This window comes from Anabrus simplex, chromosome 9, assembly GCF_040414725.1.
Source record: "Anabrus simplex isolate iqAnaSimp1 chromosome 9, ASM4041472v1, whole genome shotgun sequence".
NCBI lineage: Eukaryota > Metazoa > Arthropoda > Insecta > Orthoptera > Tettigoniidae > Anabrus > Anabrus simplex.
In genome coordinates, this window is record NC_090273.1 from 105648084 (window position 1) to 105664370 (window position 16287).

The window sequence follows — 16287 nt, forward strand, 5'->3', positions numbered from 1 at the left end:
CGCCGGGTTTGCTATGCCAGAGAGCCAACCGTTGCCTGTTGCTGTGTGTCAGGGAGGGGAAGTTGAAAGAGGGAGACAAAGGTAATGCACGACACACCACATATCCTGAACAGAGTCCAAAGATCACTACTACACCATTGTGAACTGTGCATCAAAGTAGGAGAGGGGGCATATTGAACATGTACTGTAATCAAACCATTGGGTATATTGTTTCCTTCATTCAGTATTTCATTCCATTTACAATGTTGTGAGTGAAGGAATACACACTCGTGGGGTAGCAGCGTTGCATCTTCCAGCATGTCAAATAATAACGAACGTTACTGCTACCGGCAGACAAGAGGAGAATTTTTTTTTTTTTTTTGCTTTACATCGCACCAACATAGATAGGTCTTATGGTGACAAAGGGATAGGAAAGGCCTAGGAATGGGAAGGAAGCAGCCGTGGCCTTCTCTAAGGTACAGCCCCAGCATTTGCCTGGTGTAAAAATGGGAAACCACGTAAAACCATCTTCAGGGCTGCCGACAGTGGGGTTCGAACCCACTATCTCCCGGATGCAGGCTGAAAGCTGTGCGCCCCTAACCGCACGGCCAATTTGCCTGGTGGAGAAATTATCTGGTGCATTCCTTGTCTGACAAGTGTGTCGTAATTACATTGTGTTCTCATACTGTGTGTGCAGTTATGGCTGTTTAATAAACGAACTGTGGGTATTGCCTGTAAGAGACGAGGACAATCCTGTGCAAATCGAACAAGGAAACTTGTCCATAGGCAAGGAGCATTATCTCTGTTTCCATCATATACTCCTCTCCCCCCCACTTCACATCCTTGAATTAAAGCAGCGGCTTGTGTTCTGGCATAGTAAATACGGTGAGTTCATCAATTCGAATCGTACACCCAGAAGTAACAAAGTAAATTCATTTTCTGAAAAAGAAAAATTTTCCTCACCAATCCGTCTGCACCACAGTTCTTAACATGAAGAGCATCCCAATTTTTTTTGTCGGTATAGTTATGATACACCCTGTATAACTGTTTGGTTCTTCAGTCTGCCAAAACTAATTCATTATAAATTACCTGAAAAAGAAACGTATGTTTGTAGGTCATTCCCACCTAATGAAAAGCTCTACATTACTGAAGAGGCAAAGCAAATTGGTAACCGTCCTGTGGGAAGAAAGTATGATATGGACAGGAGTTCCATACACAATTGGAGGAAAATTAAGCTCTTCTCGAACAGACAAACAGTAACCATTGGGCATTAGCAGGCAAAAGTGAAGTTTCCAGAAATCTAAAACAGGATATGCAAATATCTGATTGAAAAGAGACAGTTTGGGTCTGCAGTCATGAGTGAAATGTGTTAGTTGAAAGCCATTGCAAATGCAAGAGACTTAAAAATGACAAGTTGTAAGGCTAGTCATGGATAGCTCACGCAGGTTCTTGAATGAAGGAAAACCATCATTGCACATCATCTCCCAGCCAATTATGAAGAAACTATTGTGAATTTCCACAGATTTGTTATTGTTTTGTGTCAGAGAAATTCGTAGTTACTCTTGCAAATTCCTGATGGTGACCAGATGTATTTATTGTTCTGCAGTATTTATGGTTCTCAATATCAATAATTAACAAAGCTATATAATTACAAAATTTTTTTTTTTTTCCAAAATATCCCATCCTAAAATTAGGGTAAAGGGATTATTTGTGTATATATATATATGGCATATTATAACTTTACAGCATTTACTAGAGAAGGGCAGCAAAAGCAGTACTTGGAGACCTTTTTTAAAAGACAAGATTTTGGTGATATTGCAACTTGAGGAAAAGGCCTAAACAGGTCCAAGATAAGAATGATTATTACAAGAGGAAGGAGAGAAAGAACTGGAGCTATAAAAAATCAGAGATTCAGATGTCAGAGTAGTCAACAATTTCAAGTAGACAGAAAGGAATTAACAGAGAGTTCAAGTATAGATATGGAAATTTGCAAGAGAATACGTGGAAGTATGTCATCAAAGAATACAAAATCTACTATGGAATAATGTGTTAGTGAAGGCTCAAAAAACATCGTACAATGCATATCACACAACTATTAGGACATACAAGAATGCAGCTCAACCATGGCCAGTTACAAAGAATGGAAATCAAATACAGGTGGCAGTGGAGTGAAAATTGAAGACATATGAAAAGAAAAAGGAAAAATTAACTACTTGACGAAAAATAGACTGGGATGGTTTTGGAAATTAAAATTATGATTTTTTTGTTATATCCGAAACCATCTCTTTACAGTCTTGACACAGTTAATTTTTAAATTATTTTTTAGGTTCTTAAGTCTACCAAAACTAATTTTGAGTAATAAATTTATAAACTACCTGAACTACCTCAAAATTAGTTTTGGAAGACTGAAGAACCTAATAGTTAAAAATTAATATTATGAAACAAACAATGGAAATGGAAAGGAACAAATGGATTCATTATTTGCCTTGACTCAACCACACCTGGCTAAGAGACAGAGACGACGATGATGACGACAACTATGATGACGATTGAAATCCAGTAATCTAAATGAATGGAAGTTCACAACTATCATTTGTTTTATAACTATTTTCCTTCTTCCACATCCTCTTATGTTAAAATTATACCTTTAAGTTTTCTTTTTATGAAGGCTTTTAAAAGAAATTGCAAAATAGAATGGATAGGGTACATAAACTTACAAAATATCATCTCTCTTCAGAGTACTGGAATTGATTTCTTGTCTCTATTTAACAGGTTAGTTTCAGTATTTCCTAATATCTATCAGTTCCTAGATCTAGCCATACTAAATCATGATACACAACTCCCATCAGAGCAAATACCTAATAAACAAATGAGGGCAGTAAATAATATTGCTACCACTGCACTTTTCTTTGCAGAAGCTCTTTCACAACCTAAAAATGTGTACACAGAAGCAGTCTAGTTTGGTGACAGTAGTTACTGAAACTAAAATTCATTTATATTTCTGTATATACCGTAAATTAACTCATCAATCATTCCTATAGACATAGGAATCACTCTGTATGGAGTTACATTAATGCTGCCTTCAATTTGTGTACTTTTCCTTAAGACTAATCTTTGGCAAAAATATATACTTGAGACTCGAAAATAAGATTCTGTGGAAGGGTAATGACTTATCACTTGAGTTCATAACAAAAGTCATAGTTTGGAGGATCAGCTGGAATGGGAGGTGGATCTTGTGGTATATCCACACCTTCTGCATCCAATAGGCGAAGTTTTATGTCCATCGATAAGAGAGTTTCAAGATCGTTATCGGTCTTCTTGCTCAGCATTTTATTACCTGTGAAAGTATTGAAAAATATTTAAAAATTCATTCAGGGATATAAGTCTTTTGGTTCCAAGAAAGTTGCGGGGAAAAAAGCATACAACGTAGAATAACAGGCACATTGAAAATACCATGATTGGGTATGGTACAAATGTTGATGATGATGATGCTTGTTCTTTATAGGAGGCTAACATCTAAGGTCATCGGCCCTGGTACAAATTTTAAGGAATTACATCTTTTTTTGGTCTGAATTGTAATGACATTTGATAGTATTCAACTACTGCAATGCATAATAATTATGGATGAAATACTAATTTTTATTTTGAAGTGGAAATAGCACCTTTTGAACAGACACTCCTCAATTTATCTACAAGTATGTTTATTATTAGGGGGCAGATTTCTATGACCTAAAAATGTATGAAATATGTATGCATTTATGACCTAAAAAAAACATAAAAATATGACCTATAAAATTCAAAATATGACTTAATGAATAGCATCTATGTTACATAGAAACACTTTTATTACGATTGCTACAGGCTGCAATTAATTTAGAGTTTAAAAAGTTTTAATTCTTCGAAATCTTTAACACAAAATCAACTGATCTGGTCTCCATTATCAGAATTGTTGCACTTTATGACCACATGCATCTTAAGATTGTTGAATGAGAATCCCCTCCTGTTGTCGCTGAGTATCGTCTTGTATCTAGAAAAACTTCTTTTGACATCACATGATGTAACAGGAGCGTACTTGAATAGAGTTAAATCACTTGGAGAAAATTCCTGGAAATCTGCAGATGAAGGGTTTCCACAAAGAATGTCACTTATTCCACGCAGGTACACAAGTCCGCTATTTTTTCCCAGTACATTTTCTAATTTTCTACACACCCTATATGCTATTGTTCCTTTTGCATGCTTTAATTCCTGTTCAATGCACTTTACAACATCCAGTGCATCGCTTAGTTCTGCACCTGAAACTTCCAGTTGTGTGATTGCTCGAGATAAAGAATTAAAATTGGACTTTATGTAAGCCAGGTCCGCTTTTAAAGTAGTGCTTGCAAATAAATCTTGAGTGGTTTTTATGGAGGACGATTCTGCAGGATCAAAAGACTTCACAATCTTCTCCACGACATCTAAGTTGTTGCAATAGTACACTGTGGCATCAAGCCAAGTCCCCCATCGCGTTATAACTTGCTTGAGAGGTAGGGGTAGTGAAGGTGGTTCTCCTTGAAATTTCTGAACGCGAAGTGGAGCTTTGACAAACACTTTCTGACAGATCGATATCAATTTATCAACTTCAGGGTAGCTACTTCTAACTTCTTCAGATGCTCTATGCAAGTCATGTGCAAGACATGTCATATGTATCATTTTCGGGTATAGCATTTTAAGTCCCTTGGCTGCCTTCACCATATATGGGGCAGCATCAGTTACAAATAGAAAAATGTGCTCTCTCTCTGCCCCGTTTGGTCACAACAGATTCATTGAACTGTCGAAGAGAATTGCGATGGTGGAATGGTTTGTCTTCTCTACCACTTCACATGTCAGGAGGAATGTACCTCCAGGCCGGTCTTCCTTCAGCGTGCCAACGATCACATTTGCTACATATCTTCCATCCACATCTGTGGTCTCGTCTATTGAAACCCATATCTTACTGTCTCCCATGCCACGCCTTATTATATCCTACATCTCTTCATAACAAGGGGTCAAATAGTCCTTCCTGAGAGTAGATTCGTTGGGAACAGAATGCTTTGTATATTTTTCAAGAAACTGTCTCAAGCTTCGGCTGTTAAGTTTCTTTAAAGGAATATTAGATGAAACTATCATCTTGCAGAGATCTTGTGAAAATTGTGAACATTGTGAACTTGATGTCGGGGTTTCGAATAGCAGATGATGCCTATTTTCGAGTGCAGAATATCTAGTTACACAATTCTTATGTTTTACACTATTACAGTGTTGTTGCACAGAGAAGCATTTTTCAGCAGTAACTTTTACCTCACACAATTTACAGAATAATGTCACTCCATCCATACTGAATATGTTTTCACCAAACTCGCAAACAAAACTTTGCAACTTCCCACAAATTGAGACTTTCGTTTTAGGCATATTGAAAGGAACTGAATGACTGAAGCTCCCTAATGACCAAGGTCATTCAGTGGGTTGAAGGTGGAAGAGGGAAGGGCGAAGGAGAGAGATAAGAACAATGACAAATAACTGCAGAATTACCTCTGCTTCGATGTAAACAATAGCCCGGTTTCCAGGAAAAGACCCAGCTAGCAAACAATAGCTCCTACCTGTTAGAAACATTCCATACACTATATTAAATCTAAAGCCTATGCGGCGTTCTGCAGGTTTATTATTAAATACCGTACTTCACAACCTTTTGATTTTAAGACTTCAATGTAACTTTTATTTCATGTCTGTGAGATTGCAAAACAATGAAGCATTAGCTATAGTAGAGTTGAGAAGTCACTTAGATGGCAGAGCCCTCTTCAGTAATCCTACACACTACTTTAGAATGGTTCTTCAGTAGTATATTCCAGTCTATCCTGAAAAATAATTTCTAGAGCTTATTCTGATTTTTATAAAACGAAATTCAAATGAAAATTACCAAAATATGCCATTATAATGATATTTTTTTCAAAATATGCCATAAAACTTTTAAAAAGCCTAAATATGCATCTATATGCCCAATAAAACCTGTTTAATCTTGATTATCATGCTTGGAAACGTGCTGAAAATACAAGATATAATGTTAAGGGAAAAAATATGAGTTGTCATAGAAATCCGCCCCCTATTTATTATCATTCCTAATTTTTTAAAAAAGGAAATAACAAACAAGCATTACTGAAAAGCTTTCAGAGTCAGTGGTGATATCCTGCACCAGTTGGTGACACAGAGGACGAGCCTGCCTGGTCCTCAGCAATGTATGTAAAAGCTGGGCAGGGTGGGTAGAGGAGGAGGAAAGAAAGATAGGGGGAGTTCGAGACTGGTTTCATTTATATGCCAGTAGTGAGGATGTGATGGCACATCCTGCATCCAATTTTTTTTCTAGTTCGTAAGGGAATGTGTGCAAAGGTAAATCCATATACCGTATAATCTTGACCGAATAAGACCTACACCCTTATTTTGAAAACAACATTTTTAAAAAAAAGTGAAGACAAAATTATTTACAATCTTTACTAACTAACACACATCAAAAGATTACAAAATACAAAAGTAAAGTTAAACAAACATTTCCAGAATGATATCCAACGAGTTCCTTTGCAATCTCTAACGCCTTTGGCTGAAACATTTTGGTTGACACACCATATCCCAATTCCCGCCTTTCTGTCACATATTTATGAAGTTTTTTCAATTTCTGGAAACTGTGCACTCAGTCCACGAAAAGCTCTACGATCACCACTACATGTTAATAGCACATTTTTCTTCTTTCTCCAATCGCAAATACACGACTCATCAATATCGTATTTCCTACCGGCGGCACGATTTCCAACAATTTCGGCTTCCCAAACTACTTTCAGTTTCTCACTCGCAGTAAAAGATCACAAACGCTTTGTGGAATTCATGTTGATGCTCCGAGAACGTGTGTGAGACTGACGCCAAGTGCGGAAGTAGTGTATACTGAGAGCGGAGAGACGGCATTGTTGCCGAGGTGCGCCAGCGGTGATGCCCGAATTACGCGCATTCGGAAAGATAAATTTCCCAAAATTTTAAATAAGGCCTGCACAAAATTTTGGAAGCAATATTTTCAAAAAAAACAGTGCGGATGGTATTCGAGATTATACAGTATTTTGTGCAGACTGGTGTCGTAAAAATAAGTACATTAAAATGTGGTAAAAATCCAGTAAATAAACCTTATGATTGTGAAATAGAAGAATTAATGAGAAAAAACTTGTTTAGCTACCAAGAAAAGAACTCATCACTAAAGGGTGACATTCACCATCGTTATCCAATCTCATTCAGTTTCATAAAACAAGCAGCTAAACAGTAAAATTTAAGTTTTATGTTCGTGAGTATACAGAAATACCATGGTTAAGTGAGTGTACAAATATAATAAACTGTTCTGTTGGTCATGTTTATTATTTCGCAACCAAAGAAATATTTAGAATAATGAATTTGTGGTGGTTTTAAATAATTGGGAAATGTTCTATGTGAACACTATCAACTTCAATTTCATTGAAAGAGTGTTGAAAACTAATATAGCGCACATGCGCATAGTTCGTCAAATTCCTGTAGTGGTTACAAACACTTTTAACCATGAGGATCCAAAATAGCTACAACGATTCTATAACTAATGAGAAGTCAAGGTTAATATTGTCAACCTCCATATTGTAACAATTAAGTGTTATTAGCTGCCTCTTTTCACAAGGTAGTTTGAAAGGGTGTATAGAATCAACCCCTGTGCCAAAGAATAAATTTAAAAAATGTACTTTGCACTAACATTTTGAAAATTCATGATGCTGAATTGTAGAGAGTGAACCAGAATATCATCATATGCAACAACCTCTGTCAACAGGCTCAGGGAGAGTATTTTCAACACTTACTGTAATGAGGCAACCTCCATTCCTTTTTCTATCTGTTCTTCAATTCAACTGCCCATTCACCGAAGTTAACAGGGTTTCTACAGGCATACGGGAATGGTGTGATGGCACTCGTGCTCTTGTTTACTGACACGCAGCATGTAGAAAGGATGTCAACCCCTGCGGGACTCGCCCAATATATAAAACTCCATGTCTGTCGGTATGTTTGTACTGGTGTCTGGTTATAACTTAAGAACTGCTGGATGGATTTCTATACTGTTTCCTCTGCTGTCTAGATAATCTACTGAGGAAGGTTTTCGTGCATAAAATATTGAACTGTAATGACAGAAAACCGAGCAGTAACGATTTCTGCAAAACAATCCGAAGAAAGTGACACCAGGCAAAACCCTTATCGGCTGGTGCTGCCTAAACCGTTAAAGATATTCACAAACTATATGCGTACCAATTATAGAGCATAGAATGTACTACAATAAACTCTGTGAGACCATATTACACTTATCTTCAAAAGTTCAGCCACAATAATAGTTATGTTTTCTAACAGTAGAAATCCTGCACTAGATACAAAATTAGCATTCCATAACTCAAGAAACGCTGAACAGAATTTTATGCAGTTTTCCTCATTGCCTAGACAATCTCCCAAGGAAATCTTTCATGTATTAAATATTGAAATGTGATGAAAGGAAACTCAAGGATAGTGATGGCAGAGGAACACTTCCTCATCTCAAATTGCCTAGAGCATTACGGGGCGAACACCACCTTTGACCGACCAAAAAAGTGATTTTTCAATTTATTTGTTTCATTTAAAATTGAACTTTTCTCTTTATAACAGTGAATTTTTTTTTTGTTAATAACTCCAATACTTTCGAAGTTGTGACCAAAAACGTGAATTCCTGTCACCTTTATAGTTAAGTTTGTTGCTCGTTTCCTGTAACTTGTGTTTTTCAGAACTGTTCCCTGATAACTCTGAAAGTTTTTAAGATATTACGATAAAATTTTTCATGCATGTATATTTCATAGAAAAGAAGACGATATACCAGAATTATTGGGCTAGCTTCATTGGTTACATTAAAAATATTATTTTCAAATGAAAATTAATGAACAAAATGACTACTTGAAAATAACTTAATGACAAAAAATATTTATACTTGATGGACTTCACTGATTGTAGCTATGACGTTACTAATCACAACAAACAAAGAATCTTAGACAAATATTTGTGTGTTTGGAAATTATCGGGGAAACTGCAAAATAGTGTCCATGATGCACCGCCATTTTGAATAATTAATTATATATAATGGCATAGGTTTTTATGGTTTTTAAATATGTAGGCATATTATTAAGGAACAATGTATTTGTCATGCTAAGTTTCCTTTTAGTATTCATCTCCATTGCTGCAGGAAAAAATGTTTAATACACCCCAAATTTCTACGTTCAAAGCTGTAGCTCCCCCCTTAAAGATATCCATAAACCATATGCATAAAAATTGAAAGCATGAAAAGTTATACAACCCTGGGACCACATACCTAGCTTTAAAAGGTCACCGACAATAACAGTTTTTACATTCTTTAACAGGATAAATCTTGCACTAGGTACAAGAAGAGTATTCCTGAAACTCAGTTTGATGCAGCATAAACTAAATGGACAAGAATTGTACAGCATAAAAAGTTCCACACAAGAGTCTAGGAAACCACATACAATATAACCCTGATTTTGCGCGAACTCGATTTAGGCTAGCGTAAACCCGCATTTAACGGAAGAAATTTCAAGTCCCGAAAATTATGCCATAAGAGTAATGTAATTTTATATTCAATTTAACGTAATTCACATTTAGTGCAAGGAAATTTCAATTTTTTTTTTTTTTTTTTGCTTTACGTCGCACCGACAGATATGTCTTACAGTGACGATGGGATGGGAAAGGCCTAGGAATTGGAAGGAAGTGGCCGTGGCCTTAATTAAGGTACAGCCCTGGCATTTGCCTGGTATGAAACTGGGAAACCATGGAAAACCATCTTTAGGGCTGCCGACAGTGGGGCTCGAACCCACTATCTCCCGATTACTGGATACTGGCCGCACTTAAGCAACTGCAGCTATCAAGCTCGGTACTCTATGAAAAAGACATCATAAGCTTTCTAAGTATGATTCAAGACAGAAGAGATTTAGAGCTTGGGCACTTAGCACTAAAGTGAGATGTCAGGCTCACATACACTTTCGACCACGGACGCTGTAGTACAGTAAAAGAGAACCCCGTTGTAACGACAATATCGTTATGCCCTTCAGAAAATCAAATATTAATCTGTGCAATATCCTTCAGTTGCAATGAGAACCCTTTCACTGATTCATCCGTTATTACAAACAGATTTGGGTGCATTAGTTTTTTTGTTATCAATATTCATATACCGTATTTACTCGTGCATTAGACACCCCCTGGCTTTTAGAGACGAAGAAAATGAAAAAAAAAAAATCTTGCATACAAGACCCTCCAAAGTAATTCATCAGAGAAGAACAATAATTCCGCTTCTAAGCGGATACAAGTCTTATTGCAGCTCTGATGACATCGCACAAATTTGTCAATAGTTTCATCCATACGACCCATGCATTGAAAACATGCGTAAAAGCCATGCGTAACATCTGTATTTTCTAGTTAAGAAATGTCCACCTCCGTAGCGTACGCCTACTGCAGCTTTGATGAAGTCACACAAATAGGTGAATAATTTTGTGTCCACCCGCGCATTGCAGGCATGCATCAGTCATGCTATATGATATAGATGTTGATTCCCATAGGGAAGGTATTGGTAGGTGTGCTAGGTACCAACTGATGAGCCCACCCTAGCACATGAGGGCGAAACGCTGGCAACCAAGAATGAGTTAGCTGGAAAATTTATAATGTCCAATAACGGACCATTTATATTGGTGTCATGCTATATGTCTGTGTTTTGTAGTTAAGAATGTCCGACAGCGTAATGGTTAGCACAATTAGCTGCCGTTCTCGAGAGTCTGAGTTCGATTCCCGGTACCGTACTGCAAAGATTTACGAATGGCAGGAAGGTTGGATATGCGGTAAAAATGGTACATGTAACTCCCCTCCACTGGGGGCATGTTACATCAGGCGAGATCATTAACAAATTGATCGTTTAATATATCGTAACTCGGGCCAATATAGGTATTTTCTGGAGAGAAATAGGTTTAAAACATGAAAAAACTACCCAATCATAACGATTGTGTTACTTGCCAATGTACCTAACAAATAATAATAATATGGAAATGTAAATCCAGAAGGCGAGTTGTTGGTGGATTTTTGCATGAGGAACCAAATGATTGTTGGAAACACCTGGTTTAGGAAGAAGAACAGTTAGAAGGTTACAAGGTATGGTTGGGGAGACAGACGAACAAAGACCATGATACATAATCAAAGGGAAAGAACACCGGAAGAACCTTTTAGATGTTACAGCCATGCCTGAAGAAGCCTTTGGTGGAGATCATAGAGTTGTCATAGGAAAATTGAAAGTGGAAAAGATTGAAAAAAACCCATTAAGGAGAGAGAGAAGAATTAAAGTATGGAAGTTGAAGGAGAAAAGCATACAAGAAGAATTTCAAAGGGACCCAGGACGAGATGGGGAATGTTGAAGATGAATGGAAAAGATTTAAGGAACCACTGGTTGGATGTGCAAAAAAGGTATGTGGTAGAACATCAGGAAATGTGAGAGACAAAGAGAGACACTGGTGGAATGATAGGGTAAAGATTAAAGTGAAAGAAAAGAACATGGCATGGAAAGCATGGAAAACATCTAAGACTGAAGAAAGTAGAAGAAAATATGTGGAGGCGAAGAATTTGACCACGAAAGTAGTGGAGGAAGAAAAGAGGAAAAAGTGGGCCTTATTCACACAGTGAGAGATGATGTGCAGGGCAGCAAGAAATTACTGTATGGCATTTTAAGAAACAAAAAGAGAGATTAAGTAAACACCAGATTTGTGAAGGATGAAGGCAGCATAATATTAACAAAGCCAGAATAAATAAGAAATAGTTGGAGAGTATTTTTAGAAGCTGCTGAACATGAGAACTAATGACGGTCATTCAATGGACGACCAGGAAAGGCAATTAGTTGATGAGGAAATGGATAAAGAAATTACAATGAATGAAAATGAAATGGCACTAAGAAAGATGAAGAATGGAAAAACTGCTGGAATAGATGAAATTTCATTGGAGATGATAAAGGCAGCTGGAGCTGTAGGCCTGCAGTGGACATACAGAATTCTCAGGATTGTCTGGGAGAATAAGGAGGTCCCTGAGGATTGGCAAAAAGGAATAATCATCCCAATTTTCAAGAAAGGCGATAAGAAAGTATTGAAGAACTACAGGGGAATTACTCTGATATCCCATGTTGCTAAGATAATGGAGAGGATACTGGAAAGTATGATAAGGTTGAGGGTTGAAAATCAGATACAAAAAAATCGGTTTGGTTTCAGAAGTGGAAGGTCAACTATAGAGCCCATTTTAATCATGAGACAACTAATGGAAAAGCAATGGGAGTATGGGAATGATATGGTGATGACATTCATTGACACTGAAAACACATATGACAGTGTCCCCAGGACTAAAGTTTGGGACAGTTTGGTGCAAAAAGGAATTGGACTGGGATTAACAAACATGATCATGGCAATGTATAAGGAATGTTGTAGTTGCGTGCAAACACAAGCTGGCAGGACAAGTTGGTTCAAAATCACTAGTGGGCTGAGACAGGGAAGTGTTGCATCACCAGTCCTGTTTACAATAGTAATGGATGACATCATGAGAACAGCAAAAGCAACATATGGAGGAAGAGAAATGAACATCATGTTATTTGCAGATGATATTGTGATTTGGGCAGAAGAGGACATGAAGGTTCAAGAACAGTTGGGTGTAGTGAATGGGAAGATCAAAAAATGTGGATTGAAAATAAGTGTAGAAAAGAATAAAACTCTTGTTATGACTAGAGGGGAGAAAGAAGGGAAAGGTCAGATTAGACTTGCAGGCAAGCCCCTGGAAGTAGTGGAGATGTTCAAATACCTAAGGAGTGAATTAATGGAGAATGCTCAACTGGATGCTGAGATTAGTAAGAGGAATCAAGCTGGAAGCTGTTTCTATCATAGCGTAAGAAGCATGTTATGGGACACACATGTGCCAATGGAAGCAAAAGAAACTATGTACAAGATGTATTAAGTACCCATAACAACTTACGGAGCAGAAACTTGGACAATGACAAAGAAGGATGAGAGTTAAATACAGGCAGACAAAATGAAGTTCTTGAGGAGTATGATACAGAAGAGTAGAAGAGACAAAATAAGGAATGAGAAAATCCGGGAAGAAATTGGAGTGGAAAAAATTAATGATAGAATAGAGAAGATGGTTTGGGCACATAAAGCGAATGAGTGATGAAAGAATGCCAAAAAAGAGGTGATGGAAATGCAAATGCAAGGAAGGAGAGGCCGTGGACGACCACAACTGAGATGGAAGGACACAACCCAACGCAGTATTATAGAAAGGAACCTGGACTGGGACACAGTGTTGGAGGACGAGTGGTGGAAACACCGAAGAAAGTGGAGAGGAACCATATTTGCCCCTACCTGGCTACAGCTGGATAAAGGGAAATGATGATGATGATGAATATGACGCGCACGAACAAGATTTTTTCAGAAAAAGCATTGTGACTTTTGGGACTTTCCGGGATGTGATGTGGACAATGGTTGCAACATGGTCGAATGGATGCCACGCTCAACACAGCAAGCTAATGAAACCTTCTGGATCTATCGAAAACTGAGTAAATGCCAGAATGTATAATGAAACTTATCATGGTCCCTAGTTGACCAATTAGCAAATACTAAATAAATAAATAATAATTTTATGTTTCCACTTACTTTTCACGACTTTTGGAGACGCCAAACAAAATATACTAGTGTATGCGTTAAAAAAAATTGAGACAACGAACATACGAAATTAAACATTATGATGATAAAATGCATTACCGCCACACCTGTAGATATACATAAATGCGGCAAACTTTCCTGTTATTCATTTTTATTCTGTCGTGGAACTTCTGGTACTATCCGGACGATAGCATACCTAACCTAAACAATGCAGTCTCTCTTATCTCATTTACAGTTGTTCAGAAAAATCCTGATGTGATAAATGTAAGGAACAAGCATGAAATATACTTAAAAATAAGGGTCTCGCTTTCAACAGCCGCAGTTATCAAAAGAATGCTTCCAGTCACTATGTATTACATTCAGAAGTACAACTCGTAACATACGCTAGTTATCAGACGGGCAGCTGGTGGTTTGACACGTTTTCTACACGACTTTATTCGAAAGGAGTGGCTTCTACTGCACATACACCAACTGGGAATATAAGAGACCATCACCAGAAACCATTTGGAAATATATTCACACTGTTTGGACTTTATAGTCGGGAACGAAACTATTTTTAAAGGGTTCAAAAAGACGGGACCTCGAATGCTCTCGATTGCAGGGCTGCTGCTGCTGCTATGGCTGACGAGATGGCAGTGAAGATGACGTCACTTGCAATGACGACACGCAAGTAGCAGGGGTTGGCGGTGCAAGACGATAATTCAAATAAAAGCAGTGATCAGGTTTACTCAGGTTTGTGTGGTAGGCCTACTGCTCAACTCACAGAGACAAATGACTGGCTATTAAGTTATTTTGTATCGATATTGTATAATATAATACCCTTATCCCTTTTCTCTACGGGATCGAGTATGAAGCAAGATGAATCTTTGTTGCAAGTTTTTACAACCGTATGCCATTCCTGATATCAGCCTCATCAGAGGAATTAATGAGATGTAACGAATGACGTGATATAAGAGTAATTAAAAATGACTACATTTACTTTATATATAGGCCTAAGTTCTAAAAGTCGTATTCTCCATTTATTGTCTTTTTACATTTAGAAATACTGCCTTCCATCAAAAATAGCCAGTATAACTCAAATACATTCATAAGTTTGTTAAAGAACACTGTAGAATGTTTACATCTACAATTTATAGCTCTTTATAGCTTATAAGTCCTGTGTTCACTGCACAAAATTTGAGGTTATTGCATATTGGACTCCCCTTTACTTATTTTGACTGTAAAATGGGGGGGAAAAGGTGTCTAATACGCAAGTAAATACAGTACTCAACATCGGCGTTTATACTGAATGCGATCGATCATCTTCTGTATTGATTTCTCGCTACATGCATGAGCGAGCTCTTGCCAACATTCAAACAGGCTGTCAACTTTGATTAATAATATCCCACAACTCCGACTGGTCGTAAACAAATATTGGGAGAACGTTTTTGTAATAAGCGCACAAATAAGTCCTCTGACAGCAGCTGTTAACTCCTTAAAAATAAAGGCTGAAGTAAACGATTGCTTAATTTTAATACTAGGTTCTGAAATAAAATAAGAACATGATACTTCTTCTTAAGATACAGCAATGTGCATAACTTATTTCAGAGGTGAGGTTATATGCTCTTGCGTCTGGTTAAATTTCAGAAAGGCTGTTCCCATGTACATTTATTCTGAAAAGGTTATAATTGCACTACAGAAAGCTTGAAATAGGTTTTTTTTAATATGTGCGCAGTAAACCTAGCTTAGGTGACGCCTTTCGAAGTTAAAAAATTGAAACGTTCACCACAGAAGCCTCTGGAGTGATGCTATTACAATTTTTAAGAACAAAAGTGTACATGCGAGTTTACAGGCTATCGGAATTATAAAATACCGTAGTAATGAGTTAGCCGCTGTATGGAAAACATCCGTGAAAAGTTTTGAACAAACTGATTTTTTTCATACCCATTTTAATGTGGTGTCTTTTTCAACTTTTACAGAAAATCATATATAACCTTACAAGAACACCTTAAAATCAAAACAGTTTTGCATTCACTGACAAAAATCTATTGCCACAAGAAAGGGTTAACCATGGGATAACCAATATCAGGAATAATAGCGAATATATTCCTATTTTTAAGAGATGTACAGGGAGACTACGGCAATTAGTTTTAGGAGACATGGAACTGAAAGAGGCTACAGAACTGGTTACAAATCAAGGATTATGGAAGCACTTAGTAAATTCACAAAGGCTTACAGACTGAATGCTAAAGGCATAACTGTACAATGAAGATATATATGTACTAGATGTCAGCACTGAAAAAAAGGCCAAAGCTAGTTATGATGCAATAAAGGTCCCTTGCTTAGATAGCAGAGGCAGTTCAACACAAGAGTAATCTTCAGCACATATTGTACAAAGCTTTAATTACAGTATAGTGTGTGGTGTAGATGTTTCATTGTTTTATTGCTGTCATTGTGTAAACAATGTGTGATGCTGCAATTTATGTTAATACGGGCAAAAATTACTGGTAAAGGTGTGCTTTCTACTGAAGCCTCGATTTAAGGTAACCCCCATTCAAGGTTAAAA

At 37.2% G+C, this 16287-nt stretch overlaps 1 protein-coding gene across 1 annotated transcript in view; it reads right to left on the reverse strand.

The window, feature by feature from the left end:
- Positions 1 to 2684: 2684 nt before the first annotated feature.
- The window catches only part of Ced-12 (engulfment and cell motility Ced-12), a 54855-nt gene continuing 41252 nt past the window's right edge, over positions 2685 to 16287 (reverse strand). Inside the window, exon 8 of the mRNA XM_067154036.2 lies at positions 2685 to 3316. Coding sequence (XP_067010137.1) covers positions 3153 to 3316 — 164 coding nt within the window. The 3' untranslated portion in view covers positions 2685 to 3152. The remainder of the gene's footprint in view (positions 3317 to 16287) is intronic.